General features: G+C 42.5%; 2 protein-coding genes and 1 long non-coding RNA gene across 5 annotated transcripts in view; 2 read left to right on the top strand and 1 right to left on the bottom strand.

Annotated features, from left to right (window-relative positions):
• LOC138973373 (uncharacterized) overlaps window positions 1–27531 on the top strand; it is a 458327-nt gene that overhangs the window by 286374 nt on the left and 144422 nt on the right. The window lies entirely within an intron of this gene.
• The window catches only part of LOC138973367 (hemicentin-1-like), a 486299-nt gene that overhangs the window by 383151 nt on the left and 75617 nt on the right, over window positions 1–27531 (bottom strand). The window lies entirely within an intron of this gene.
• The window catches only part of LOC138974311 (uncharacterized), a 31440-nt gene continuing 23421 nt past the window's right edge, over window positions 19513–27531 (top strand). Inside the window, exon 1 of the mRNA XM_070347022.1 lies at window positions 19513–19540. Within this exon, the coding sequence (XP_070203123.1) occupies window positions 19513–19540 (28 nt within the window). The remainder of the gene's footprint in view (window positions 19541–27531) is intronic.

Genomic DNA, 27531 nt, shown 5'->3' with positions numbered 1-27531 from the left:
TCGTTTTCAACCACGAAGGGTTATATCGCGACGGGGAAAGATGGGATAGAGCCACTTGTCAATTGTTTCTTGTTCACAAAACCACTAATCAAAAATTTGCTCCAGGGGCTTGCAACGTAGTACAATATATTACCTTACTGGGAGAATGCAAGTTTCCAGTACAAAGGACTTAACATTTCTTACATACTGCTTGACTAAAATCTTTACAAACATTGACTATATTCTATACAAGAAACACTTAACAAGGGTAAAAGGAGAAACAGAATCCGTTAGTCGCCTCTTACGACATGCTGGGGAGCATCGGGTAAATTCTTCCCCCTAACTCGCGGGGGGTTATTTGGGTCTGATCAATGATCCTTTCCAGGCTTCGGAACAGGAATAATTACGGCCTTTACTCGTTTGTGTATGAGTCATTCTCCAAAACTGGTTAACAAAAGTGGGAATAAGGCCCAAAAATAAAACTTGACTAATTTGAGTTGAATTATTGATTCAAAGGTTCTTTGTTATCAGAATGACAGTTTGCAAGAAACGAAAAAGCAAGAAATATGTTCCTTACAAAATACCGGTATCTGATAGGGGGGTATACCCGTCTCATTACATGCGCATCATCGTGACACAAATTTGTTAATAATGCAGTCATATTGAATGATTATATGTTGTACTAATTATAGCTTGACAAGCATGTATAAGTAGTTGTTTAAAAAGAAAGAAATAAAAAAACAAATAATAATTTTGTAATAAATTTTTTTATAATTTTTTTTTTTTAAAATATACCTTGGCACGTACATACAATATACATGTACACACATTTATATTGGTGACAGAAAAGGTTTGTGGACAGAAAAAAGGAAATGAGAGAGAGAGAGAGAGAGAGAGAGAGAGAGAGAGAGAGAGAGAGAGAGAGAGAGAGAGAGAGAGAGAGAGAGAGAGAGAGAGAGAGAGAGAGATCCTGCGTTGTAACAACCTTGAATTTGACGAGGTGTTGAATACGTATTTGACAATCACACATATAATTTAAAAAAAACACCAGAAAATGTATAATTATATCAATTTTATTGTGATCAACAATATTCAGATCATGCAAAAACAAACACCATACTTTGAAAAATCCGAAAGAACAACTGACAACATAATGTGCCGGATATACAACAATAAAGCTTAAAGCAAAAGGCAACTAATACTGCAAGTGCTGTCCATATGTGTTTTATCTGCCACTCATGGAAACAAAGTGCACCTCACCAGGCTTTCTGTCCAATACCTGCAATATAAAGTTTATAGTATCAATCTTTGGATTGTATTATTACTGTCCAAATATATAAACAAATTAACTTGCAATTCTATATGTGTTTTATTTGTATGCTCATAATGCATGACTGCTTTACACTTCTCTTGCTATCATGATTATAATTATTTCTACAATGAACGCTTTAAGTTTTATATTCACCATTCCTTTAAGAACATTTGATGCACACACACACACACACACACACACACACACACACACACACACACACACGCACGCACACACACACAGAAAAACACAAACACAGAAACACACACACGCACACTTAAACACACACACACACACACACACACAGGTTTGGGTTTGTGCGTCACTGAATAAGCAGACTATAATGCAGGTCTCTCCAAACGGTGCTTGAACCGCGTCCTGTACGCACGCACACAGATACACATTTTGAAAACACACACATGCACGCTTTAACATTTCACGCACGCACGTGCAAACAGACACACAGGGACAAAAAGACACACACACACAAACACGCACGCACGTACTCACACGCGCACGCACTTACAGACACTCACTCACACAGAAAAACACACACAGAAACAAACACAGACGCACACAATTCTGGGGAGGGAGGGGGTATTCGGGGAGCAGTTGTCGGGGGGGGGGGGGGGGGGGGGGGGCAACTGTCAGCCCATGGTTTGGGGCATTTGTCTGGGGGGCAATTGTCATAGGGGCAATTGTTCAGAGGGCAGATGTACAAGGGGGAATTGTCCGGGGGATAATTAGCCTTCTACCGGAGACATCATTCACAACACGTCTAATTGTTGTCACTGCATGGTGCACACAAAACTTGGTCACTGGATAAAGTATCAAATTCATAATATTCGCTTTTGAGAATGCAATACAATGTCATAAGTGAGCAATCTAGGTGAGCATACACCTTTGTTTTAAGAAAAGGTTTTATTTTAAATCGCAAGATTCCAAAGATGCCGTTACCCTCACTTCATGAGATTACAGGACTGACAAGCGAAACCCGGTGGGGCTGAAGAACTTCATGGAATTCACACTTGCGTGATTTTAATTTGATTTTTTTTTTACAAACATGCTTATAAATGAATGAGCGACAAAATAATACCAACCTTGTCATGTGAGATTCCCAGGAGTTCAAGCAATCGGGGTCTGCATCTCGCCGGTAGCAGAGGGCGTTACGAACGCAGCCGTCCAAAATGTCAACTACACCTTTTTTCATGAATTACGTCATTATACACGACAAATTGTGAAAAAAACGTCACGCATCTGTATGGCTGGGTGATTAACAAAGGTGCAAACATGAAAATGTATGCTTTCATTCAGTTGAATTGATGCTAGCTTATAATGAAAACGGCCGTTACGAAGCCATCACGTGTGACACAAAACACTCTCTGAGACATCATATTCGTCCAAAGTGTGTCCTCGGTTGAATGAATGCATTTTCTGCATCTTCAAGGTGCACTTGTTGACTTGATCGTAAAAAAAATAGTGATTATAAAGAAATTCATTTGGTTACAGAGGTCGGAAAAATCTAAGTGAGCGTGACAACATTCGATGCGTACGTAAGGCTGTTTTCAACTTCATTTTTGGGGGTCTCAAACACAAAGAAAATAACAACAATTGCACAGGAATGAACCTTTATCGTTTCACAAAGTGACTTTTCAACAAATCATGCATAATAAATTTATCGTGGCAATGGACCGTAGCTTCCAATATATGTACCGAGCCTGTTCCCATTTTTCTGACGCCATTTTTGTTGATTTACTGACATTATTACACTATATTTAATATCAAAATACAAATATGTTCATTCATTTTGCTGTGGGTGCTTCTTCAAACATATCTGTATCCACATAAACAGGGGGAAAGGTCTAACCACATTTGCTTCTGTAAAAATTTCGTTTTAAGTGACCGACCTAAGAATTCACCAGCTTTGGAGAATGACTCCTATAGACCATGCATCACAGAACCCCCCAGGCTTTTACACTACATTGCAAACACAAACGCTTATTCATTACCAGTTCACACGGTACGGATTTATCTGGTCATATGGGGCGATTTTCGCCTAAGATCGAGCTGCGAGATCGAGAGTTACAACTAATTCACTCGCGCCATTCTCTTGTAGTTTCGACTGAAAGACCTTCTGTTCAACTCTGTATTCTCTGGAAGTCAATCATAGGTGAGGATCAATCAATACACGTCATTGCGACCTTCACAATGTGACTTGAAAAAAATGGCGGACAGCAGCGAACAGCGTCTCTTCATCGACTGAAAACTTTTCGGAAGAATAGCTTCTTACACAAATACAAAGACATTTTCGGCGTGTTTATATACTGTTCAAAAAAAGAAACGCATAGCTTGTAATATTTGGTTAATTTAGTTATATGGCTACAAGGATATCCACCAAACTGCAGAAAATGTTTATCTGGTCGTCGACCTTTCGTCCATTGCCACAAGTGAGCTCTGCACGTGACGCATGCGTTATCAGTGGCTACAATGTCAAAATTGCTCATTTGGCATGACCACTCGTCATGCTTCAGTGTAATCTCGTGAAACTCGGGGAATATTGAGCTCTCACCATGTCTTCCAAAACCCATAAAAGCGGATTGTTCGCCACAAAGAAATCAGACGACAATTCAGCGACGAAAGATGGCCCGATTGAGCAGAGAAGACCGCCAAATTGCATTGGGTCGTTTACAAGCAGGCCAAAGTCAAAGTACAATCGCCAGGCACTTCCACGTGTCCCAGAGCACCATCAGTAGACTGTGGGTCAGGTTTCAAGCCACTGGCTCCGTTGCTGACTTGCCACGAGCGGGAAGACCAAGGGCGACAACTGCTGCTCACGACCGCTTCATACGGCTCCGCCACCTCCGGAATCGTTTCCTGTCGGCCTCATCTTCTGTCCAGGCTCTCCCCGGGCCACACCGATTATCGGACCAGACCGTGCGGAACCGCCTGCATGAAGCTGGTTTGAGAGCTCGCAGACCTCACAGAGGAGCTGTCCTCACCCGCCGCCATCGCCAGAACCGAGTGCAGTGGGGCAACCAGCACCTTCGCTGGACCGTCCGGAATCACTGGAGACACGTGTGGTTCAGCGACGAGTCCTACTTCCTGCTCCAGCGACATGATGGTCGGAGGAGGGTCTACCGGAGAGTAAACGAACGTTACGCGCCCAACTGTGTGGATGAGGCACCCGTTCATGGTGGTGGAGGCGTCATGGTGTGGGGGGCGATCAATACCGCTGGAAGGAGCACCCTGGTGCACGTCCAAGGGCGCATAACTGCCCAGCGATACGTGGAGGAAATTCTGCGCCCACACGCCCTTCCTCTTCTGGCTGACCAGGATGCCATATTCCAGCAGGACAACGCTCGCCCGCACACAGCACGACTCACCACCCAGTTCCTCACCGACCACCATGTCCAGGTGCTTCCCTGGCCATCCATGTCGCCAGACATGAACCCGATAGAACACCTCTGGGATGAATTGGACAGACGTGTGCGCAGGCGAGAAGAAGCGCCGGCAAATCACCGCGATCTATTGCAGGCACTTCAGGAGGAGTGGGACACCATCCCACAGCAAGATATCCGGCATCTGATCCAGTCCATGCCCAGAAGGTGCCGGGCAGTTGTTGCTGCTCAAGGCAGTCACACCCCCTACTGACTTGACAGCCTCGGCACCCAATCGTATTGATTGACTGATTGATTTGAAGATGCAAATGAACTGTGTGTGCATTCAACTGTGTCCATACCAAATTTCAAACAAATAATCTAAATATTGGATTTTCTGTTAATTTTTTCGAAAAATAAAACAAATTTGGCAAGTAGCAACTATGCGTTTCTTTTTTTGAACAGTATACTACATGTATTAGTATTACTACGGTCGGGCGAACCATCAGATGCAAATGTCTGCGTAATTACTTTATCTTTATATATATCCCATGACCTCCCTTCTTTGTCTCTGTAAATGTACTCAAGGTATATTTCTTGTATTTTCATTGTTCTCTTGTTACATCTATGATGTAACTATTGCACTCTTATAACAAATAAAATAAGGGTGCACGAAATACATCATAGCTGGCTCTACTTTCTGTTGTCCTTGACATTCCAAAATGCACATGTACCTGTCGACCAGATGTGCAAGGGGTTACCACGCTTTTGAGAACTTGCCGCGAGAGTCGATCAGTGCTATAGCTGAGTTTTAGTCTCGACTTGCCGAGACTAAGCTTATCATCACAGTGTCATAGATTTCATAACGTCTGTGGTCCATCGCATCGTATTCTGGGGACGTAATCTGTTATGTTTCCTTCTATTCGCTGTTCTATTTCTTTCTTGTGATCAACATGACAAGCCGTATGTGTTTGAGTGTGTGTGCTCGTTGGTGCTGGCTCAAACTGAAGTCAAACTAGCAATCGTTAAAAACCCTGTCCGTCCGACCAGTACTGCTATGTTCAGGCTATGCTCATGTGAAGTTACAGGCGTGCTCGGTACACACGCCCTTATCGGTACATCATCGACTACGATTGTTCTCTGGACAAGCTGTTTAATGCATTTTGCGAGTATCTCTAGCTCTTTTGCGGCGCAGTAGGCCCTATAGACGATGAAGGTGTTCAAGATCTCAGGAGATGCGTGTGTAACAACTAGGTATTCAGTCAAATCCGTGTAAGAGGCTTTCAACTGACAGGGACAACCAAGCCACCATTATGCACCGACTTGACATAGATCAACAGGCGTGCCTTTAGAATAATGTATGTGCAAAGGTTAAGCCCTCAGTGCCTCATCTGAACAGACAACAAAAGCTTGATGTGTCCATCAAACTTTGTCTTTTAGATCTTCATGGGATATATATACAGGTTATCAATCAATCAATCAATGAGTCTTATATCGCGCATATTCCGTGGGTACAGTTCTAGGCGCTCTGCAGTGATGCCGTGTGAGATGAAATTTTATACGGCCAGTAATTGCAGCCATTTCGGCGCATATTTACCTTTCACGGCCTATTATTCCAAGTCACACGGGTATAGGTAGACAATTATTAACTGTGCCTAAGCAATTTTGCCAGGAAAGACCCTTTTGTCAATCGTGGGATCTTTAACGTGCACACCCAATGTAGTGTACACGGGGGGGAGTTCGGACACCGAAGAGAGTCTGCACACAAAGTTGACTCTGTGAAATAAATTTCCGCCGAACCTGGGATCGAACTCGCGCTGACAGCGGCCAACTGAATACAAATCCAGCGCGCTACCAACTGAGCTATATCTCCCGATGATATTCATCCGCTGGGTCTTGACTGAAATACAAGCCATATAAAAAACCACTCGTGTTGTAACCTCTATAAATAATATATAGAGGTTACAACACGAGTGGTTTTTTTATATGGCTTGTATTTTAGTCAAGACCCAGCGGATGAATATCAAGGGGCGGCGAGTGAGTCCCTTTGATATTCCCGCTGGGTATTGACTGATATGCAAGCAATATTTAAAATCACGAGTGTTGTAACCTGTATATCCCATGAAGATCTAAAAGACAAAGTGTGACGGAAACATCAAGCTTTAGTTGTGTGTTCAGATGAGGCACCTCTGCACATACCTTATTCTAAAGGCACATCTGTTGATCTTTGTCAAGTCGGTGCATAATGGTGGCTTGGTTGTCCCCGTTTTCTTTTTACTTCAATAATGTAAATGTGTGACAACTTGCAGGGTACTTGATGTTCAGAGCAATTTTTCTGGCAAAGGACCTTTTATGGATCAAAGAAAACTTTTGTCATGGTGCACAAGTCAATCAATTTGGTTGATAAATAATTTGTGCTGCATTTTCCCTGGTTCCAAAACGTAGTATGTATTACCACATGTCCTTACCTGTCATCACATGATTCTCTGCAAGTCTTTTGTGGAAATACGTCATTTAACACTTGCACTTATAGTAGGTGGCTGTGGAACGGTAGACATGCAACGACAACGAACAACAAAAGACAAAAGTGTGGAGTACACTCATTTTTCTTAACATACGCCAAGTTTCTTTGAGAATGCTCCAAGTGAAAATCAGGGGTTCCTAGGCCTAATATCACAATTAAACAGTTTCTTCTCAGAATCAGGAGGAAAAAAAACTTTTATATTGCGAGATGTCGTGACAAGAACAGACAGCAGCAGCAGCAACAACATTGCTAAATCGTCGCTTTAACAACATTTCATGTTTAGCATCGCAGACAAAGCACGGCTACTGATCCGACCAAAGCCACACTTCATGCACGATGGGCACATTGTTATGGCCAGCTTGTTAACGTGCGCATTGTGTATGTTTTACATAGAATTGAATGTGTTTGTCGTTGTGTCTGTCATCTATCCTAGTCGTTTGATTTAGAATAAAGCAGTCTCCTCCGAAAACGGCGTATGGCTGCCTAAATGGAGGGGTAAAAAACGGTCATACACGTAAAATTCCACTCGTGCAAAAAACACTAGTGTACATGGGAGTTTCAGCCAACGAACGCAGAAGAAGAAGAAGAAGAAGAATAAAGCAAACTTGTTAGAACATGTGTAGTGCTTCACATAAACCTACGTACCTGTTTAATAAGTAAACTAATGTCAGAAGTAGGTATTTACCTTGTTTGCCTTCGCGTTCGCTTTCTTGATAGCCCGCTGCAGCATTTGTATCACTTCCCTTGACATTCAAAACGCCAATGTATTTCTGAAAGGAAAATAAAGATATTGACCGAAACATCACACAAGTGGTATATCATGCTAGGTTTTGTTTACAGTGCCTGTTCTACGACCACATCTGATTGTAATTTAAATAAAGAAAAACTGTATCCATTTATTACTTCTCTATTTGTGTGTGTGCAGGGGCGGATCACATCATTTTTAAGGGGGAGTTTCCAAATTTCTTTTAGGGACAATTCGACGACGCAAAGCGTTTAGTTGTAGACGCGAAGCGTTCGAACCTCCTTGGGGGGGGTCCGACAAATGTTGATAAAAACAAGGAAAATGGATCAATCTGAGCCAAGAAACATCCCCTAATACACCTTCCAAAAAAGTAAATAATTATAAGAAGAAAAATTTGAATCAAAACAAGGTCTGAAGGACAATTGATCGATCTGGCACAACCTGAGCAAACTAACTAGCCAACTTCTTTCCAAATTCGTCACTTAGAATACAAAGGCCGGCTCCTAGGGGGGGTTCGGGGGGGGGGGGGGGGGGGGTGGGTTCGGGGACATTCCCCCCCCCCCCCCAGGAAATGTTGATAAAAATCAAGGAAAATGGAGCAATCTGAGCCATCATTTTGTCTTTATTTTTTATTTTTTATTTTTTAATTTTTTAGGCTAGAGAGAGGGGGGAGGGGGTGGTCCGGAAACCCCGGAAACCCCCCCCCCCCCCCCCCCCGGATCCGCCCAGTGTGTGTGTGTGTGTGACCGATAACATTCTCTAAATTCTAATCGTTGCGTTTGCATGGTAATAAAGTTTTAATACTGGATATGCCCATGAAAAAAAATATCATTTCTTGTTCATGTCATTGTGTGTGTGTGGCCAGGACCGTGACTTCTGCATGCCTCGACGTCTTCAAAAAAGACACAAAATGTCAGCAGGCGTATGTTCTTGGAGCACTCAGTATGCCGTCATCCGCAAACAAATAAATACAAATTATTCAATTGTGTAAATAAAGAACAATCATTTCAAAGGCACAGTGCAGCTCACAGCCTTCGTTTTGCGTTTTTGTTGCAGCTGAGTGCATTTACAGTTCAAAAATCCTCCTATGGTAGTAAAACAAACCCAAAACAAGAGGCGAAGCCTTCAAGGCTCACGTAAGAAATAGACAAACAGTAACACAAACTCAATCACTCCGTCACACATACACACCCACACACACAGTAAGCTTAGGTGACACTGTGCAAGAAAGAGAGACACTAGATCTAGATCTGTCTGTCTGCATGTAGCCTACTTACAGGGACACGACTGCCAAATAGTCTCGGCCCGCTCAAAATAACAATGACCGAGACCACACACACCACGCGAGAGAGAAAGACTACAGGGAGGCATGCCGTCATGATGCATTAATTGACGTCAAACACTTTTGACCGTGACGTAATCTTATGCGAGCTTTATCCATAGTCTTGGATAACCACTCACACATAGACTCGGAAATGTTAAAGTTTCTACCACAGACATACACACACACGCACACACACACACACACACACACACACACACGCACAAACGCACAGACAAAGTTACGATCGCATAGGCTACACTTCGTGAGCCAACTACCCAACGACGACATCTGTGAAGCTCGACAGTTTCTTGTTCACGCGAGTGCATAAATTAACCTAGTTATTACGTGGTGTTTGGTCGGAGTTCGATTCAACTGAGTGATTCCGGCCTCCAATTTGTTTTACACAAACTCATGATGACGTCTGACATAGTTTGCTTAGTGACGTGTCTTTTTGTGCATGATGTGGTGATCTACCTGATCTAAATTTAGATCCAAAAATAGGCCAAGACCAGCCGGGTCCGAGTACGAAATTAATTCGTAAAAAAATCGCAGTTCTTGACTCTTTAGGTGAAAGTCAATGAAACTTGGTAGTTCTTCTAACGGATAGCTGCCTGAGGTATGACTAAAAGCCCCAGGGGCTCCGTGCACCTGGATTTGACAAGTTCAGTACCTTTAATATTACAACAAAAAATTCATATATAACTGTAGTCTTCACCAGAGACATTTCATTTCATGTCTCTGTCTCCACTACACTATCTTTAAATAAAACTGCCGTAAAACATTAAAATACTATAAAACTTACCCCCACTCCAGGGCCGGACCAAATGAGTTGTAAGGGGGGGGTTCCTCCTTTTGGGGGGGGGGGGGCAAATCAGCGAAGTGGCGAAGCCACAAGCGCGCGCCTGCAAAGCAGGCGCACGAACTAGGGGGGTCCGGGGGCATGTTCCCCCGGAAAATTGTTGAAAAACGGTTAAAATCTGTGCAATCTGGTGCATTCTGGGCCTTGTTTTGAGGGTTAAGAGCAGCATTGTTTTGGTGCTAAAACTAGTAAAAAAAAAAAAACCCACTCAAAGCAAGGTACATGCTTTTTCCAGGGGTGGGGTTCCGGAACCCCTGGAACCCCCCCCCCCCCCCCCCCCCCCTGGGTCCGGCCCTGCAGTCAGATCTATTTGGGATTATTCAAGTTTCAACCATGAAACGATGCCGGTTTGGACAGATCTGCTAGTTTGCCGCTGCTGAAACTGAAATCAAAGGCGATCTTCAGAACTATTTCTAATCTTGCATTTGTGATTAATATAAGATCTTCCCAATAGAAGCTCAAGCTGATGTGTATACACATGACCAGGACAAGGTATTTCGTCACAGGGCATTTACGCAGACGTCGCAGTTCAAAATATCGTGTTAGATCTGATTTTGTACAGCAGCCTGTGTGATTCAGAATCGTCTGCCCTTTTTCGGTTTAACATTTTATGGACGATTCCTATGAGACTGCTCAATCATAACTGATGACAAATTCAGAAACAGATGTCGATGATGGTTTCGGCAATCTCCAGATATAACCCCGTCGGTTCGAATCTTCAAATGGTTCATAACTACAAACACCGTACCATACCGGTTATGGATTCCTCGAACCGGAATGCGTACGGAACGGGAAAACCAACTTCATCGGCACTCTATATATATACTCCAGTTATAGCCCCGTCTGCTTCTTTCCGTCCATATGATTTTCAGTAGGGACGGGGCTATATCGGGAGTATATATATAGACACAGGACATCTTCTGAATGTCACACACATAGCTTGTTGTTAATCCAAATATAACATATAACATATTTATATGTTTTTGGAATCAGCAAATGATGGAGAATAAGATGAATGTAAATTGGGATCGTTTTATAAAAAAAATAATTTTTTTACAATTTTCAGATATTTAATGACCAAAGTCATTAATTAATTTTTAAGCCATCACGCTGAAATGCAATATCGAAGTCCGGGCTTCGTCGAAGATTACTTGACCAAAATTTCAACCAATTTGGTTGAAAAATGAGGGCGTGACAGTGCCGCCTCAACTTTCACGAAAAGCCGGATATGACGTCATCAAAGACATTTATTGAAAAAATGAAAACAACGTCTTGGGATTTCATACCCAGGAACTCTCATGTCAAATTGCATAAAGATCTGTCCAGTAGTTTAGTCTGAATCGCTCTACACACACACACACACACACACACACGCACAGACACACACACATACACCACGACCCTCGTCTCGATTCCCCCCTCGATGTTAAAACATTTAGTCATAACTTGACTAAATGTAAAAAGGGCCGCGGCAATAGCGGGTTGACCCCGTGGTGGCCATTGCTCTGTGATGGCAAAATGCAAAAGCAAGATAGCGTGCGTGCATTTTGCAGACTACACAAATGTACACCTGGATTTTAGTTCTTGATTTAATACCTTCTTTAGGCTTTTCTCTTGCACACAACACAGCTTTTCAGGACAAGGCCAAAACTGATTATTTTATTATGAAATATTGTTTATGATTGTACCTAGTATGGATAAAAAGATACAAAGAATGTGTAATCATGTATTGTCAAACGTATTTCTCATGGTTTCTCAAATAGTTCTCATGGATAATGATTTTACTAAGTCTAAATTCCACGACGATACTGAAACGTACGTAAAGCTCCTCCTACTAGTCACCATCCTGAACTCAGGTCAAAATGAGTTCGGCTCATTCTCTCCCTGACAGGATGCCTTGAGTTTCCTTGTCTGGCAAGGAAACCGATTTTTTTTATTTTTTTACATATTTAGGCCTAGAGCTTTTTGTAATGTATTATTGATATAAGCAGATTCGCGATCGTCGATAATGATTTTTCATGGTGTTTTGTAATTTTTAAATTACAAAGGAATTGATATGTAAGACAGTTTCAAGCGAGCTATTTTTCGCGGCTGTATTTACTGTGCAAACAACTCTAAATATGGCAAAAATGTCACGTGATAATCAACCGTTTGGTTTCGGCGCTCACTGGAGCAGACGATTTTTTCTGTAACCAGTTGACAGTGATGAAACCATATATTACGGTCTCCTTCCGGCAGCAGTCCCAAAATTTCGACTTGTTTTGACCTTAGAACGATGTCTTTATCATAACTGTGAAGAACAGAACGGAGATCACTGTCGAAGTCGGCCAATCTGCAATCATTTTCGTCTCGCGAACACTGATCTCAAATTTAGATCAGTGCTCGCGAAAAACATATGGGAGATAACTCTGTATTCCTAGTTTTGATAGATTCGCGTAGGACTGTAGCGTCCGGTCAGAGAGACAACTGGCAATAGCCGTGGAGCGATGCTTATCAGAATGACTAGTCACATGCTCTTAGCGCATTCATACATTGAGTTTAGATTTGTCATTTGTACATAATCATATTATCAGAAGGAATGAACCAAAAGTGTCAAAGCCAACATCTTTCTCAAAATTCTGGAGAACACTCTACCGCATGGTCATGCGCATTATCTGAATTCTTCATTGCTTAAAGGGAATATGTCTAGCAAAAGCAATGTCTCAAATTGCCCCAATAGCTATACAGTTCATCTTGGGGGTAGTTTTGTGTGTGACCACACACAAAGAATACCTTAAAATAAATGTTTGAGCGCGGAGTTACTCACATTAAAAACGGCTGTATTTTGAGTAGAAATCCCAGACTGTAATTCTCATTGTGACGTGGTGCTATTCGCGACTCCTAGGTGTTGTCCTACCTTTTGACCCTGAGCATTCCATGCGCTATTCGTGGAAATACAGATATTTGAAATTGAGTGAGAGCTACAGCGTTGGTTTTGGGGGTTGAATAGATGACAACACACACGGAGAAGGTCTTAGAATTAGTGTTCGAGCGTTCAATATTTGAAATCTGTATGCTCTGTTTTGGTAGTCATTGCAGACCATTGATATTCTCCAACGTGCATTTTGTTCCAGCGTCGCGGACGACGCTGGTATCTGCGGTCGGGAAAGACTTTCTACGAATTTGCCACAGGGCGCCGCCATGAGCAAAACTCTCCAAGCCAAAACAATTTCAAAGCTGGGGCCAGCGGTAAAAATAGCCAGCGGGGCGATATCACTTTGTCCGCACGTCGCTGGGCATATCAGCGCAGTTCAACGTTGCCAGAGACCAAAGAAGCGCTTTACTCAGGTCGCAGCGCGCAGCGGCTCACTGGAGGAATGTTTGAAAACTATCTGTGCTCGACTGCGAGCAGACCACAGGCACATTACACCCAATAAAGTTTGGACTTGTACTGGCAGAGAGCGAATGCAAATTAGTGTAGGCATACACAGACGCAACATAGCATATATACAGACAATAACACCCACAACACTTCAACTGCATATGAAAGGAATAAAAATAAATCCGCAAATCGCGCACAATACACCAGTTAGAAAAACAAGGAGTACCAAAGCGGCGTGCAGAAACTAAACTGACTCGGAGACTGAGAAGAAACATTTATCACACGATGTGGATAGCAAACATTAAAATAAAACAGATAAGTCAAGCAAAAAATAAACACAAATATCGAAAACACAATAAACAAAGGTAAAGAAAACAAAAAGAGATGCTTGCCGACAGTCAGTGTGTGTGTGCGTGGTTTGTGCGTCAGCGGGGTGTGTGTCACGGTGTGTGTGTGTGTGTGTGTGTGTGCGCGTGCATGCGTGCGAAGGCTACGTTCTTCCGTGTGTGCGTTCGAATGAGAAAGAAGAGAGAGAGAGGATTGAACAATGAGGTCACGCTCTCTGTCACATGAATACATATACACACAAACACTTGCCAACAACTGTGGTTGGACATGCTTATGAAATGTAATATTTTTTCGACATGATTTCTGGACATACGAATCCCGCTGTGTTGCCCACTGATGTTGCGAATGATGAAGGTTTTGAGTTGACTGACCTTGAGGAGGGATTGCATCAGGCGTTTATCGTCTCAAATTATATCCTTGCTACTTTTCAGGAGTCAACTATTGCCATTCATGGTAACTTGGATAATCAATGTTTTTATTTGTTTGATTCCCATCAAAGAAACAGAAATGGTAACCATTCTTCAAATGGCGCTGCAGTTTTGATGTCATCAAGTTAATTCCTTTGCAGAATTGATTGATTTTCTCAAAAGCCATTATCAATTATGATGTCTGTGATGAAGGTGGATACACGTTCACCATGCATGTACACGATAAAGCCGACAAACGATGGTTTGAGGGGGCAAGCTGTGTTTATTGTCAGCCATGAAGATGATCAGTGTATGTGACAAGGGAACTAACTCTCGTTAGTTACTTAACACATTAGTAGCAGTTGCTTCCCTTAGATGGTAACAGATTCTCAAACACTACATCTCTCCCCTTCTTGAATTTTAAGAAGTAAAATCCAAAATTACAAAATGGATAACTGGACAAGCAAAATGATAAGAAATGATATCTTCTCCTGAAGATTAAAGAATGATGCCAAGAAGTAGAAATGTAATGCTGACTAGAAATGTTTAACTTTACATTCAACAAGAAAAGTGTTCTCACTCCAAATCTTATGAAGTAATGCTTCAGCCTTATGAATTTTGAAAGTACTAACAATGATAATCAAAGTAGAAATTAGTGTACTTATCTTCCCTTCTCATTAAAGAAAAACAAAACAAAACTGAATTTACGTGTTACCCAAAAATACTGCGAAATGATGCTAAACAGCAATGTGAAATAAAACGACACAATAGGCACTTGACGGAAAATCTTGAAAATAAAATGTCTGCACAGGCACCAGAAATAAAATGATTTTACAAAACATCAGTCAGTTCAACGTTCAAGTCAGAACAAAATCTTGCAGTTTGGTAGGTAAATTATGTTTTTCCCTGTGCGAACGACGTGGAGTTGGTGCAACGTTAGTATGTGTGTTTTGGTTTTGCTTGTTGTGTGCATGTTGCGAGTTTGGTTCATCTGTGTGAGGAAGAGTAACAGCTTCAGTTTCAGCTTCGGCGTCAGCTTCAGCGTCATTTGTTTCTGAAGGAGTTGGATGTCTGGGGGAGCGTTTGAAGAAACTGCTGTTTCGCGTGATTATCTTGTTTCCTCGGCACGCAGAGATCATAGAACCGTTCTTTGACACAACAGTGAGGGGTGTTGGGTTGAATGGAGGAGTAGACTTCTTAATGGAAGTGTCCTTGATGAGAACAGAATCACCAATCTGAAGGTTGCTTGGTTTGACATAGTTCTTGTTGTCTGCGTAGAGCTTCATCTTGCCTTTGGCGCGGGCATCCTGTTGTCTCATCTTTGCGTCCGCTGGCTGCTGCGGCGGGAGTTGTGGTAGTCTGTTCTTGATGTTGCGACCAAAGAGGGCAGTAGCAGGGGCGACACCAGTTGTGCAGTGTGGAGTTGTTCTGTAGTCAAGAAGAAACTTGTACATTTCCTGTTTCCAGTTCAGCTGTTGTGCATGGGCGGCTTTGACAGTCTTCTTGATGGTACGCATAAAGCGTTCCGTTTCTCCATTTGCACGGGGCCACAGAGGGGTGATCTTCCTGTGCTTGAACCCGGTGTGTGTTGCGTATGTCGCGAACTCGTGGCTGTTGAATGGTGGGCCATTGTCTGTCTTCAGAACATCTGGTATGCCGTATTCTGCGAAGATCTTGTCGAGACGTGGAACCACACTCCGGCTAGATGTTGATTGCAAAATGTCAACAACGGTGAATCTGGAATATTCATCTGTGATGACAAGGAGAATGTTTCCGTTGGGTGCGTCTCCGAAATCAGCACTCAGTTCAGACCAAGGTGCTGTGGGCAGTGGAGACATCTTCAGCGGTTCTCTGGCTGGTGTGGGAGTGGAGATTTGACAGGTTAAGCAGTTTTTCACCGCTTTTTCAACAGTCTCTTGCATTCCTCGGAACCAAACCTTTTCTCGAAGCAGGGCGACTGTCTTGACGATGCCTTGATGTCCAGTGTGAGCGACTTTCACAGCTTGAAGATGAAGAGACTCTGGGAGAACGATGCGTGTACCCTTGAGTAGAACTGATGCGTTGTGACTGAGTGAGAGTTCTGAACGACACAAGTAGAGGGTTCTGAAAGTTTTTGTGTCAACGTCGTCTTTGGCTTCCCAGTCACTGGTAAGGATTGCGTTGATCACTGCCGTAAGGGTGACATCTTTCGCTGTTTCTGAGATGACTGTGTCTAACGTCATGGCTTTTGGAGTGGACGTGTCGACAACGTAGTGAAGATACTCTTCTGCGATCTTCTCTTCTCTGCTGCTGGGATGCTGTTGGACTGGATGTCGACTCAGATAGTCGGCGGGGTTGTCGAAACCAGGTCGGTACTGAACAGTCATTTCGTAGGGCTGTGTTCTCAGTACCCAGCGTTCAACACGAGCAGAGAGTTGAGCACGAGGGTTGTTGAACATGCTGACCAAAGGCTTGTGGTCAGGGTAGACAGTGAATGTAGCACCAAACAGGTAGATGTGGAAATATTCACAGGCCCATGTGATGGCGAGTGCTTTACGTTCTGTCTGTGAATATCTTTGTTCTGTTGGAGTGAGCGCTCGGCTTGCAAACTGGATGATGCGCTTGTCTTGGGTCAGGACTGCAGAGATGCCTACAGGACTGCCGTCGGTGTAGATCTCTGTCGGTTTTCCTGGATTGAAGTAAGCAAGAGTCGTTGCTTTGCTGAGTTCTGCTTTCAGCGTTCCGAGGGCTGCGTCATGCTTTTCATTCCACGACCATGGTGTTGTCTTCTTTGTCAGCAGACGGAGTTCATGGGTGAGTGTTGCATAGTTTGGAATGAAGTGTGCACCACAGAAGTTCATCATGCCGAGAAGACTTCTTACTTCTGATGCGTTAGTTGGTGTTGGCAGTTCAAGAATGGTCTTGAGCTTGTCTTGGCTTGGGGTGATGCCGTCTTCCCCGAAGATATGACCAAGGAACTCAAGCGACTTCTTGTTGTACTCACACTTGTCAGTGTTGAGAGTGAGGTCTTTCTCACGGAGACGCTGCATGAGAGCGCGTAGGTTGTTGTCATGGTCTTGCTGTGACGTACCGTAGCAGAGAATGTCGTCACTGATGTTTACGACACCCTTGAGGCCAGACAGTACTTGCCTGATGGTTTCTTGGAAGATCTCGCTTGCGGAGTTCACACCAAAGAAGAGGCGTCGGTATCTGTAGAGACCAAGATGTGTGGAGAACGTCGTGATGTAGCGTGACTCCTCAGCTAGTTCTAGCTGGTTGTAGCCTTGGTTCAGGTCAAGCTTGCTGAAAACTTTAGCACCTGCGAGCATGGTTTTCAGTTCATCAAGTGTTGGGGTAGCATGACGTTCTCTCCTGATGGCCTTGTTTGCAGAACGCATGTCGACGCACACGCGTACCTTGCCTGGAGACTTGGGTTTAGGCACCACAACTATAGGAGATACCCATGGTGTTGGACCAGTTGCCTTCTCGATGACACCAAGTTCTTCATCCTTTCGGATTTGTTCTTCCACATGCTTGCGGACATGAAAGGGAACACGACGGTAGTGCTGAGCGACAGGCTGTACCGTCTCGTCGATGTGGAGTTTGATCTGTCGATCATTGAGTTTACCAAGCTGGTTCTCTTGCTGAGTTTTGTGCTCGATGCAGTGGACGGTGGTCAGCAGCTTGAGTGTTTGCGAGGTTGACCAGCTCAGGATGGGTTTCTCATTGCCTGGAACAACACATATCGTGGCTGAGCAGGATGCTGTGTCAGTGTGTAGTTCAGCGCAAAACTGTCCAAACGAACGGATGGAGTGTTGATTGCCGTACGCAGAGATTCTCACGTTTGATGGGCTGAGCGCTGGCTTTGGTGTAAGACTTTCATAATCTGTCCGTGACAGTAGATTGACTGTAGCTCCGGAATCAGCAAGGAAGGTTGTCTGTTGTCCGTTGAGGTAGACCTTGAAGCGTGGCAGTTGATTCGAGTTGCCGTTTGCAGTGAAGACGTACTCAGTGTCTGCGTCATTGCCGTCGTCGATGAACGAAGCGTCGTTGTTGTCACATTCACCATGTTGCTCAACGTGGTGAACAGGTTTGGGCTTGTGCTTGATAGAGCGAGGCTGTTGGGAGGAGGAGGAAGAGGATGCACTGCCCCTTCCACTGCCTGTCCCTGATCTTGCCGTGTTGCGTGGACTGGAACGGCAGACGGATGAGAAGTGGTTGAATTTTCCACAGGAGCGGCACTGTTTGTTGAAAGCAGGGCACGAATGCTGTCCCTTCTCATGCGGCCATGTACCACCACAGTTCTTGCATTGCTCGGTTGGCTGGTTATGACGGTGTGAGGCTTGACTACGGCGGGGCTGGTGATGACGTCGATCAGGCTGATGCTGGCTTGATGTAGCTGAACGATGGAGTCGGTTAACTGCACCGTCTTCATGCATTTTTCTTGAGTAAGAAGCAGTCAACTCCAATGTGCGGGCATACTGCAGGAGGTCAGACAGTGTTATTCCTGGGTTGCTCAGGCCCTTCTCTCGCACCTTGTTCACTTTGCAACCGGTTATCAGCTGCGATTTAATTTCAGACTCAATGTTGGCAAAGTTACAGAGAGAGGCATGTCGTTTCAGCTGTTGATAAAAAATGTCAACACTGTCAGATGTTTGCGTGAGCTGTCTGAAGGTAAAAACCTGATACTCTCTGTTGATCTGTGGGTTAAAATGTTCATTGATACGATCAACAAGTTTCTGGAAGTGAGTCTCACCATCCCGAGGGGTCAGATCAGCAGCTGGAAAAGAGTCCACAATGTCATTCAGATCGTTCCCAGCGTACGTAAGCAGCAACGCTTTCTTCCTCTGGTCGTTGGCAATGTTGAATGCAACGAACAGGTTCTCTAGTCTTACGATCCACTTGCTCCATCTGATAGTTTTTTTTTTTTTTTTTTAACTTATTCAGCCACACATACAAACATATTCTACATACATAAAAAGCAAATAAGCCAACAAAACCGCTCCAGTCCAACCACATTCCGCGAACACAATCATTACTTCCATCCCCATTTCGAAATATCGCAACAGGACCTCCAGATATATATCACGATCATATATGTGTTCTCTGTTTGCATGTTTGTCCAGTGTCTTGTCCCCACATAAAGCACATTAACTCTACCTGTCCCAAGATAGGCCAAATGGTTCCAAGAAGACGTTAAAACTAATTATCATCATCATCATCACCATCTGATAGACACGCCATCAGACGAACAGTCAAACGAAGGATAAGTAGGTAGTGCAGATAACTGTTCAGCCATGTTGGAAGTTGAGGAGCACGTGGCAAGTCAGAAAAGTGAGATTACAAAGTTCTTGCACAAGGTAGAGCCGATATGTATGTAAAATAATTTACCTCGTCGCCAATATGATGTCTGTGATGAAGGTGGATACACGTTCACCATGCATGTACACGATAAAGCCGACAAACGATGGTTTGAGGGGGCAAGCTGTGTTTATTGTCAGCCATGCAGATGATCAGTGTATGTAACAAGGGAACTAACTCTCGTTAGTTACTTAACACATTAGTAGCAGTTGCTTCCCTTAGATGGTAACAGATTCTCAAACACTACATCAATGTGTTTTGTTTATCAATTAACACCTGTTCATTTCTGTCCAACTGCAATGCAAACTCAATGTGGAGGAAACAATGATTCATTACAAACAAGTCATCCCTGTACATCAACAGATTTATGTACCTCAATCAATACTGCTAGTATGAGTGACAGGAATCTAAAAGAAAAAACAACCAAACACAAAATAATGTACTACTACTTCTACGACTCGTTTGAATGTAAAACAGAAATGTAACACTATCTGTGACAATGACGGTTCCACGACTCGTTTGAATGACGGTATAGATCGAACCTTAACCCACAACTACGAAAATTTGTGTCAGACTTTTTTGAACAGGAAAATATGCCTCTGTTCAACAGTAACCAAAACATGGAAGATGTTTTTGAAACTTTACAGAAATGTAACACTAGCCTATCTGTGACAATGTTGCTTTTGAATTGAACCCACATTTGTTGAACAGGAGAGAATGTTCCTGTTCAACAGTGCCCAAAACACTGAATCTGACGTTTTTGAATCTTTTCTGTCATCTAACTGAATCTGACGTTTTTGAATCTTTTCTGTCATCTAACCCAATTGCTCATGACTTCATCGATCTTGAACATGCCTACTTTTCAAAGAAAGACAGACAAAAGCGAAATCTGCATGTTAGCCATCTGCCTGAAATGGTCAATGCACTTTTGTAAAATTGTCACAGCTGTTATGCACTTTTGTGAAATGGTCAGTGCTGTTGTGCACTTATGCAAAACTTGGTGCTGTGCTGTTAACATTTGAACAAAATGCATTTTGTTCAAATGTTTAGTGCAACTTGCTACTATATAATCGCTGTATGCGCTTTGTGGTAATAATGCACTGTTGTGAAAAGTTTGCGCTAAATGTTGGCACTATGCATCATTGTTGGAGCACCCTCCTGTAGATGCACCATGCTGAAAAATGTACTTATGTGAAATGTTTCGTGTAAATTATTGTCACAATAATGTTTTGTGCGCCCCCATGTATGTGTTCTGTGCTAATAATGCACGGTTGTGAAATGTCCGTACACATTTTGTGGCAATATGTAATTGTTAGTGCATCCTCCTGCGGATGCTTCGTGCTAAAAATGCACTTCCATTAAAATATTGTACGCTCATGTCAACTGGTACTATATTTTCAATTGTTTCTCTGTCAATTTCAGATGTTTGTTTCCAATTACTTCAGTATCTCCCTGTTGCAATTCCAGGTGATTCATTATGCATGTGCCAATTTGAGGTGTTTAATTCTGATTCCTGTATTTACAGTGTAAAATTAAAACTATTGTTTTCAAACATTCCTATGACACCTGGTAATGGTTTTGTGTTTTTTTGTAATTTGTATTTTGATTTTCTGCAATAAATATTTGAAATGGATCTGAGACTGACTTACTACTTTTAGCACTCTTTTTCACCACATTCCCACGTACAGATATTGCAATATCAACTCTTCCTTTCTACCTGTTTCAAACAAGCTCTATTTTTTAATTAAAAAGTTTTTTTTCTTGTGGCTGTTTGATCAATTCATAGCAAGCATTGACTGAAATAAACAATTTATATATCCAGCACAACATGCAATTCATTAACTTTTGACCCTAACCTTTAACACTTCCCAAAATAAATCTTTGGTGGACATTGCATCGACGCTGTTCATTTTGAATGAACATTTTTCTTGTTGGTCTGTTACGCGAAGCGTTTTAACCCTGCATGGCACGGAATGTGCATGCGGTAGCTAGATTGTAGGTTTTACTTCCTCGATCTAACGGTCTTGATCTGCTTTGACGAATGGGTAGCTATGAAAACTTAATAATGATGACGTCCGGACTCCTGGCATGAGAGCTGTCGATGCAAACCGCTCGCTGATTAAACTTCATTTAATTATTTTGCATAGTTTTGGAGCAATTTTAAGCAAATCATTGCAGGTGTTTCTAAATTACAGTACAGCTAATGTCCCTTGAACTTTTTAAGGTCCAATTCGCCAGAAAACTCTCCAATATGGCGGCTTAGACAATACTATATTATATGTTTACTAATCGTTATGATTTACTTAAAGCCATATGTACTCGATGACTATACACGCTAATTGCTTTACCAACAGCTGGAGACATGCTAAATTAAGTTCCCTGCAAAATATTGTGGTCTAGGACCCCTTCAATGTTGAGATATGTTAATTTTCATTTTGATCTGGATCGTCCTATTTATAGATTTGCCAACAGAGGTAGCGTTGACGCAAGGGAAATAACTCCGCGTCTTTGTTTACATCCAAAGTTTTTGAGACTCTAAAACAAGCTGTAATGCATGTATATGGTCCGCGCATGGCGACATATCGTCATTACATGGTCTTATGGTGCGTTTGACATCGATTATGGGCAAACTACACTTTGTAAACACGGGAGCGCGTACATATGCCTTTAAGCAGGTAGTTGCAGGGGTGTTATTATTTGCTGCTCAAGGAACTATACTTTTCTGAGACAAGAGAAACGACTCATACCAATCAGAGATAGTGTATATTTGATTTATGTCTACACTCCCGAATGGCTAGACAGCTCTTTTTATTTTTTATTTATTTTTTTTTTTACATTTAGTCAAGTGTTGACTAAATGTTTTAACATTATACATAGACTGGGAATAGACTGGGCACTGTCCCGCTCTCGTTTTTCAACCTCTTGGTTGAAATTTTGGTCAAGTAATCCTAGACGAAGCCCGGACTTTGGTATTACATTTCAGCTTGGAGGCTTACAAATTAATTAATGAGTTTACTCATTAAAGTTGTCATTAAAACCGATTTTTTGCAAACAGATTTCAAATTGACTGCATTGTATCCCTCATCTTCTCCTGATTTCAAAAATATATAGATATGTCATTTTTACTCCAAAAAAATGTGCTCAGAATGAAAGAAAATAGGTTCAGTAAGTGCTTCGGACGCGTGCTTCGCGGCGGCGAGCGTTACCCGTCTCGGTCTTCGGTATGGTTAGCCGAGAATATCTGAATGTAGTCTCGGCGATGATTGGTTTGTGGTGTTGATCTGGACTAAATGTTTTTATATCGCTTCACGCAACTTGTTTTATGTACTTATGCTTTAAAGATGACTTCAATCGAAGATTTGTCAGAGTTGACGAATTTTCCCTGACAGGCAGGGCAGACAACTCTAATTAGCATGCCTCGGTATTATACCCTTGTTTCACCTTCTTGTGCTGCATACGCACATAGTTGGGGTCCTAATTTGGCCTAAATGGTCCGCTGGACCCATTAAGCAACAGTTAACTAACTAACTATACGCACATAGTAAGTGATCAGCAGTCACAAGTCACGTGACTGCTAAGAACGAAAGGGAAATAAATTCAATCATTTCTGATGGTTACTATTATAAATATATTACACTGGGTTGGATTAATACATTTCCGTTGTAGCAATAGTATTCAAAAGTTGGTGTACAAATTGTGTCCTGTTTCGGTTCCGTCATCTGGGTGTGATACATTGTACATTTGCGAGCTTTACTGCGCGCTTGACTGGGCGTACGGCGTCTTGTTTCAGAGAGTCGGATCATATAAGAAAAGAAGAAAAAAAAGTGGAGTTGAGTGTTGCAATACTATGATACCTACTGATAAAAAGCGATCATATGTATAGATTCCGTTGTTGTTGCTGACAAAAATGTGTGTGCAAAATATGCTGACAATGAAGACTGTGGATTATCTTTATATTCTGCTTCTCTTCGTTGCGGCCATTACTTGGGATACAGCAGCGCAGAATACATGTAATTATTACGTGAATGCGAGAGAATTTGTGTTGCCGGCTTTGAGTGTTTTGTAGACTGCATGCTTTGTAGACTTGCTCGAATAAACTGATTTAAGTGGTACTAGTGGGTCTTTGTTTTTGTGTGAGAAAACAACAACATAAGAATTATATTTAAAATGAGTTGTTAAAGGAACGCCGCCGGAGAAACAAAATGTTTCAGCGAAAAGTTTGCTGGTGGTTTCCAATTCACTGATTAGAGTTTGCTGTAACATAAGTCGAGTGTACTACCCCTTGCATAAGTGATTCGCTTTATTTTGTTAATTTTTTTTGTTTAAATCAAAATGAACTTTTCTGGGCGCTGAGGCCAGAAATAACAAGTGAAATAAAGTTAAAAAACAAAGGAGTACTGTACTCACCGATACAAGAACGAGACAAGACGGTACGAATTTTCGCTTATGGAAGCTTCATCAGGAAAAACAAGAACACAAAAGACAACAAAAAGCAGACGCAACACGGAACGAATAAGGTTTGAAAGAAAATGCAGGGGTGAACACGCAAAAAAGGGAAGGAACTCTAGGAACGGAAATGAATGAAAGGGGAGAAAAGTGGTTGGATGATGTCAAGGGCACAGTCATACTAGACTAAAAGTGATACACATTCATAAAAGGGGGGGGGGGGGGGGGTGGGGGGGGGGGGGAGGGAGGGTGGGGGGGAGGGAGGGGGGGAAGAAAGAAAAGGGGGAGGGGGGAAAACAAACGTACGCACGCACACGCACAAACACACACACACACACACACACACACACACACACACAAACAAACACATGAATACACACATAAACACACACACACACACACACATTTACACCCAAACACACACACACACGTACCGTAAATCCACAGTATGTTTGGGGAATGACATGCAGATCATATTTTCGTATTCAAACCGTCAGGTGTGGATGTGCCCAGGGATAATATGAAATCGGACTCTACTTGTTTTCTGTCTGTGGAGGTGCTGTACATTTGCCAGGCGCCTTTCACACGTGCATCCAGGGAGGTGTGGTTGCTGCTGTTGAAATGTTGGGCAACAGACCTACAGCGGCGATGCCGAATATCTGCCAGATGTTCGGTGAAGCGGGTAGAGAGGGTTCTTTCGGTCTCACCAATGTAGAGTACTTTGGGGCATTTGAGACAGGATATGGCATAGATGAGATTGCGGCTGGTGCAAGAGAACGTGCGTTTAATTTTGAAATCTTTTTGGGGGCCGGTCAGAGTGGTAGAATGGCAAATGTGGGGGCAGGTGTGGCAACGAGGGTTCTCTTGCACCAGCCGCAATCTCATCTATGCCATATCCTGTCTCAAATGCCCCAAAGTACTCTACATTGGTGAGACCGAAAGAACCCTCTCTACCCGCTTCACCGAACATCTGGCAGATATTCGGCATCGCCGCTGTAGGTCTGTTGCCCAACATTTCAACAGCAGCAACCACACCTCCCTGGATGCACGTGTGAAAGGTGTCTGGCAAATGTACAGCACCTCCACAGACAGAAAACAAGTAGAGTCCGATTTCATATTATCCCTGGGCACATCCACACCTGACGGTTTGAATGCGAAAATGTGATCTACATGTATTTCCCAAACATACTGTGGATTTACGGTACGTGTGTGTGTTTATGTGTGTATTCATGTGTTTGGTTGTGTGTGTGTGTGTGTGTGTGTGTGTGTGTGTGTGTGTGTGTGTGTGTGTGTGTGTGTGTGTGCGTGCGTACGTTTGTTTCTTCCCCCCTCCCCCTTTTTTTTTCTTCCCCCCTCCCTCCCCCCCACCCCCCCCCCCCCCTTTTATGAATGTGTATCACTTTTTGTCTAGTATGACTGTGCCCTTGACATCATCCAACCACTTCTCTCCCCTTTCATTCATTTCCGTTCCTAGAGTTCCTTCCCTTTTTTGCGTGTTCACCCCTCCATTTTCTTTCAAACCTTGTTCGTTCCGTGTTGCGTCTGCTTTTTATATTTAGTCAAGTTTTTTATATTTAGTCAAGTTTTGACTAAATATTTTAACATCGAGGGGGAATCGAAACGAGGGTCGTGGTGTATGTGCGTGCGTGTGTGCGTGCGTGTGTGTGTGTGTGTGTGTGTGTGTAGAGCGATTCAGACTAAACTACTGGACCGATCTTTATGAAATTTGACATGAGAGTTCCTGGGTATGAAATCCCCGAACGTTTTTTTCATTTTTTTGATAAATGTCTTTGATGACGTCATATCCGGCTTTTCGTGAAAGTTGAGGCGGCACTGTCACGCCCTCATTTTTCAACCAAATTGGTTCAAATTTTGGTCAAGTAATCTTCGACGAAGCCCGGGGTTCGGTATTGCATTTCAGCTTGGTGGCTTAAAAATTAATTAATGACTTTGGTCATTAAAAATCTGAAAATTGTAAAAAAAAATAAAAGTTTATAAAACGATCCAAATTTACGTTTATCTTATTTTCCATCATTTGCTGATTCCAAAAACATATAAATATGTTATATTCGGATTAAAAACAAGCTCTGAAAATTAAATATATAAAAATTATTATCAAAATTAAATTGTCCAAATCAATTTAAAAACACTTTCATCTTATTCCTTGTCGGTTCCTGATTCCAAAAACATATAGATATGATATGTTTGGATTAAAAACACGCTCAGAAAGTTAAAACAAAGAGAGGTACAGAAAAGCGTGCTATCCTTCTTAGCGCAACTACTACCCCGCTTTTCTTGTCAATTTCACTGCCTTTGCCATGAGCGGTGGCCTGACGATGCTACGAGTAAAATGGCATTGCGTTCAGTTTCATTCTGTGAGTTCGACAGCTACTTGACTAAATATTGTATTTTCGCCTTACGCGACTTGTTGTTGTCTTTTGTGTTCTTGTTTTTCCTGATGAAGCTTCCATAAGCGAAAATTCGTACCGTCTTGTCTCGTTCTTGTATCGGTGAGTACAGTATTCCTTTGTTTTTTAACTTTGTTCATCTTACCACAGTCACTTCGTTGCCAGATAAGTGAAATAAAGTTAAACGTGCTCATTTCCACGACTGAAATTTGAGTATCGGCCCGTATCAGACGTTTCCACAAAACTGCTACTGATGAAATTTCTAAGGTTCTATTGAGGTTATGTAAACACATCATCATTGAAATGATCACACCAGAAGAAGGGGGATAGAAGAAAAAATAAAGAACACAAAAGCAGTAATTGTGCTGGTAGGCTATGTTGGAAAAACGAAAACTGTGTACCAACTGACATCTACATAGTGAAATAGAACTGGTTCAAAGCTTTATGACTTTGACATAAGCTCATGCGCAGAGGTTATTGCATAAGCGTAAGGCAAGTGTGACACCCTGCAAATGTGACAGGGCCTTAAGTCCTTATTGAGAAGATAATATTTGGGACTTTAGAATGGGGTAAAAGACTTATGCACAAGAATCACCCCCCCCCCCCCCCCCCCAACAACAAAAAAATCTTTTTTGAAAAGAAACACATTTTTGATTTTCGATTTCCGAACTTAAAGCAACGCCACGACTCCCGTAAAGGCCCTGTCACATTTGCGTTATGCAGGGTGTCACACTTGCCTTACGCTTATGCAATCACCTCTGCGCATGCGCTTATCGTCACGCTCATAAGAAAATACCTATCTCAGTGTTAGGCATTTCTGTAGTGAAACTACAGGGGAAGCTACTGGAATGGTATCTATCATGTGTTAGAGAGTACAAACTCTCAGACCATCGGAAACCATTGCCACGGTAACGTAAGGAAAACTGCTGATCTCGTTTCTTGAGTTAGGCACTTTTTCTTTATGATACAGGAAGACTTGTTTTGAGAATGTGAAGGTATGCAAAAGCTCTTTGTGGGTTGTTACGCAGTTTTGCTGATTGAAAATGTTGCTGTCAGTTCTTTATCTCACGTTTATCCAGCTGTCACCGCCCGAGATAGGCA

Source organism: Littorina saxatilis, linkage group LG8 (assembly GCF_037325665.1).
Source record: "Littorina saxatilis isolate snail1 linkage group LG8, US_GU_Lsax_2.0, whole genome shotgun sequence".
In the NCBI taxonomy this organism is placed as follows: domain Eukaryota; kingdom Metazoa; phylum Mollusca; class Gastropoda; order Littorinimorpha; family Littorinidae; genus Littorina; species Littorina saxatilis.
This window is presented reverse-complemented; position numbering and strand designations above follow the sequence as displayed.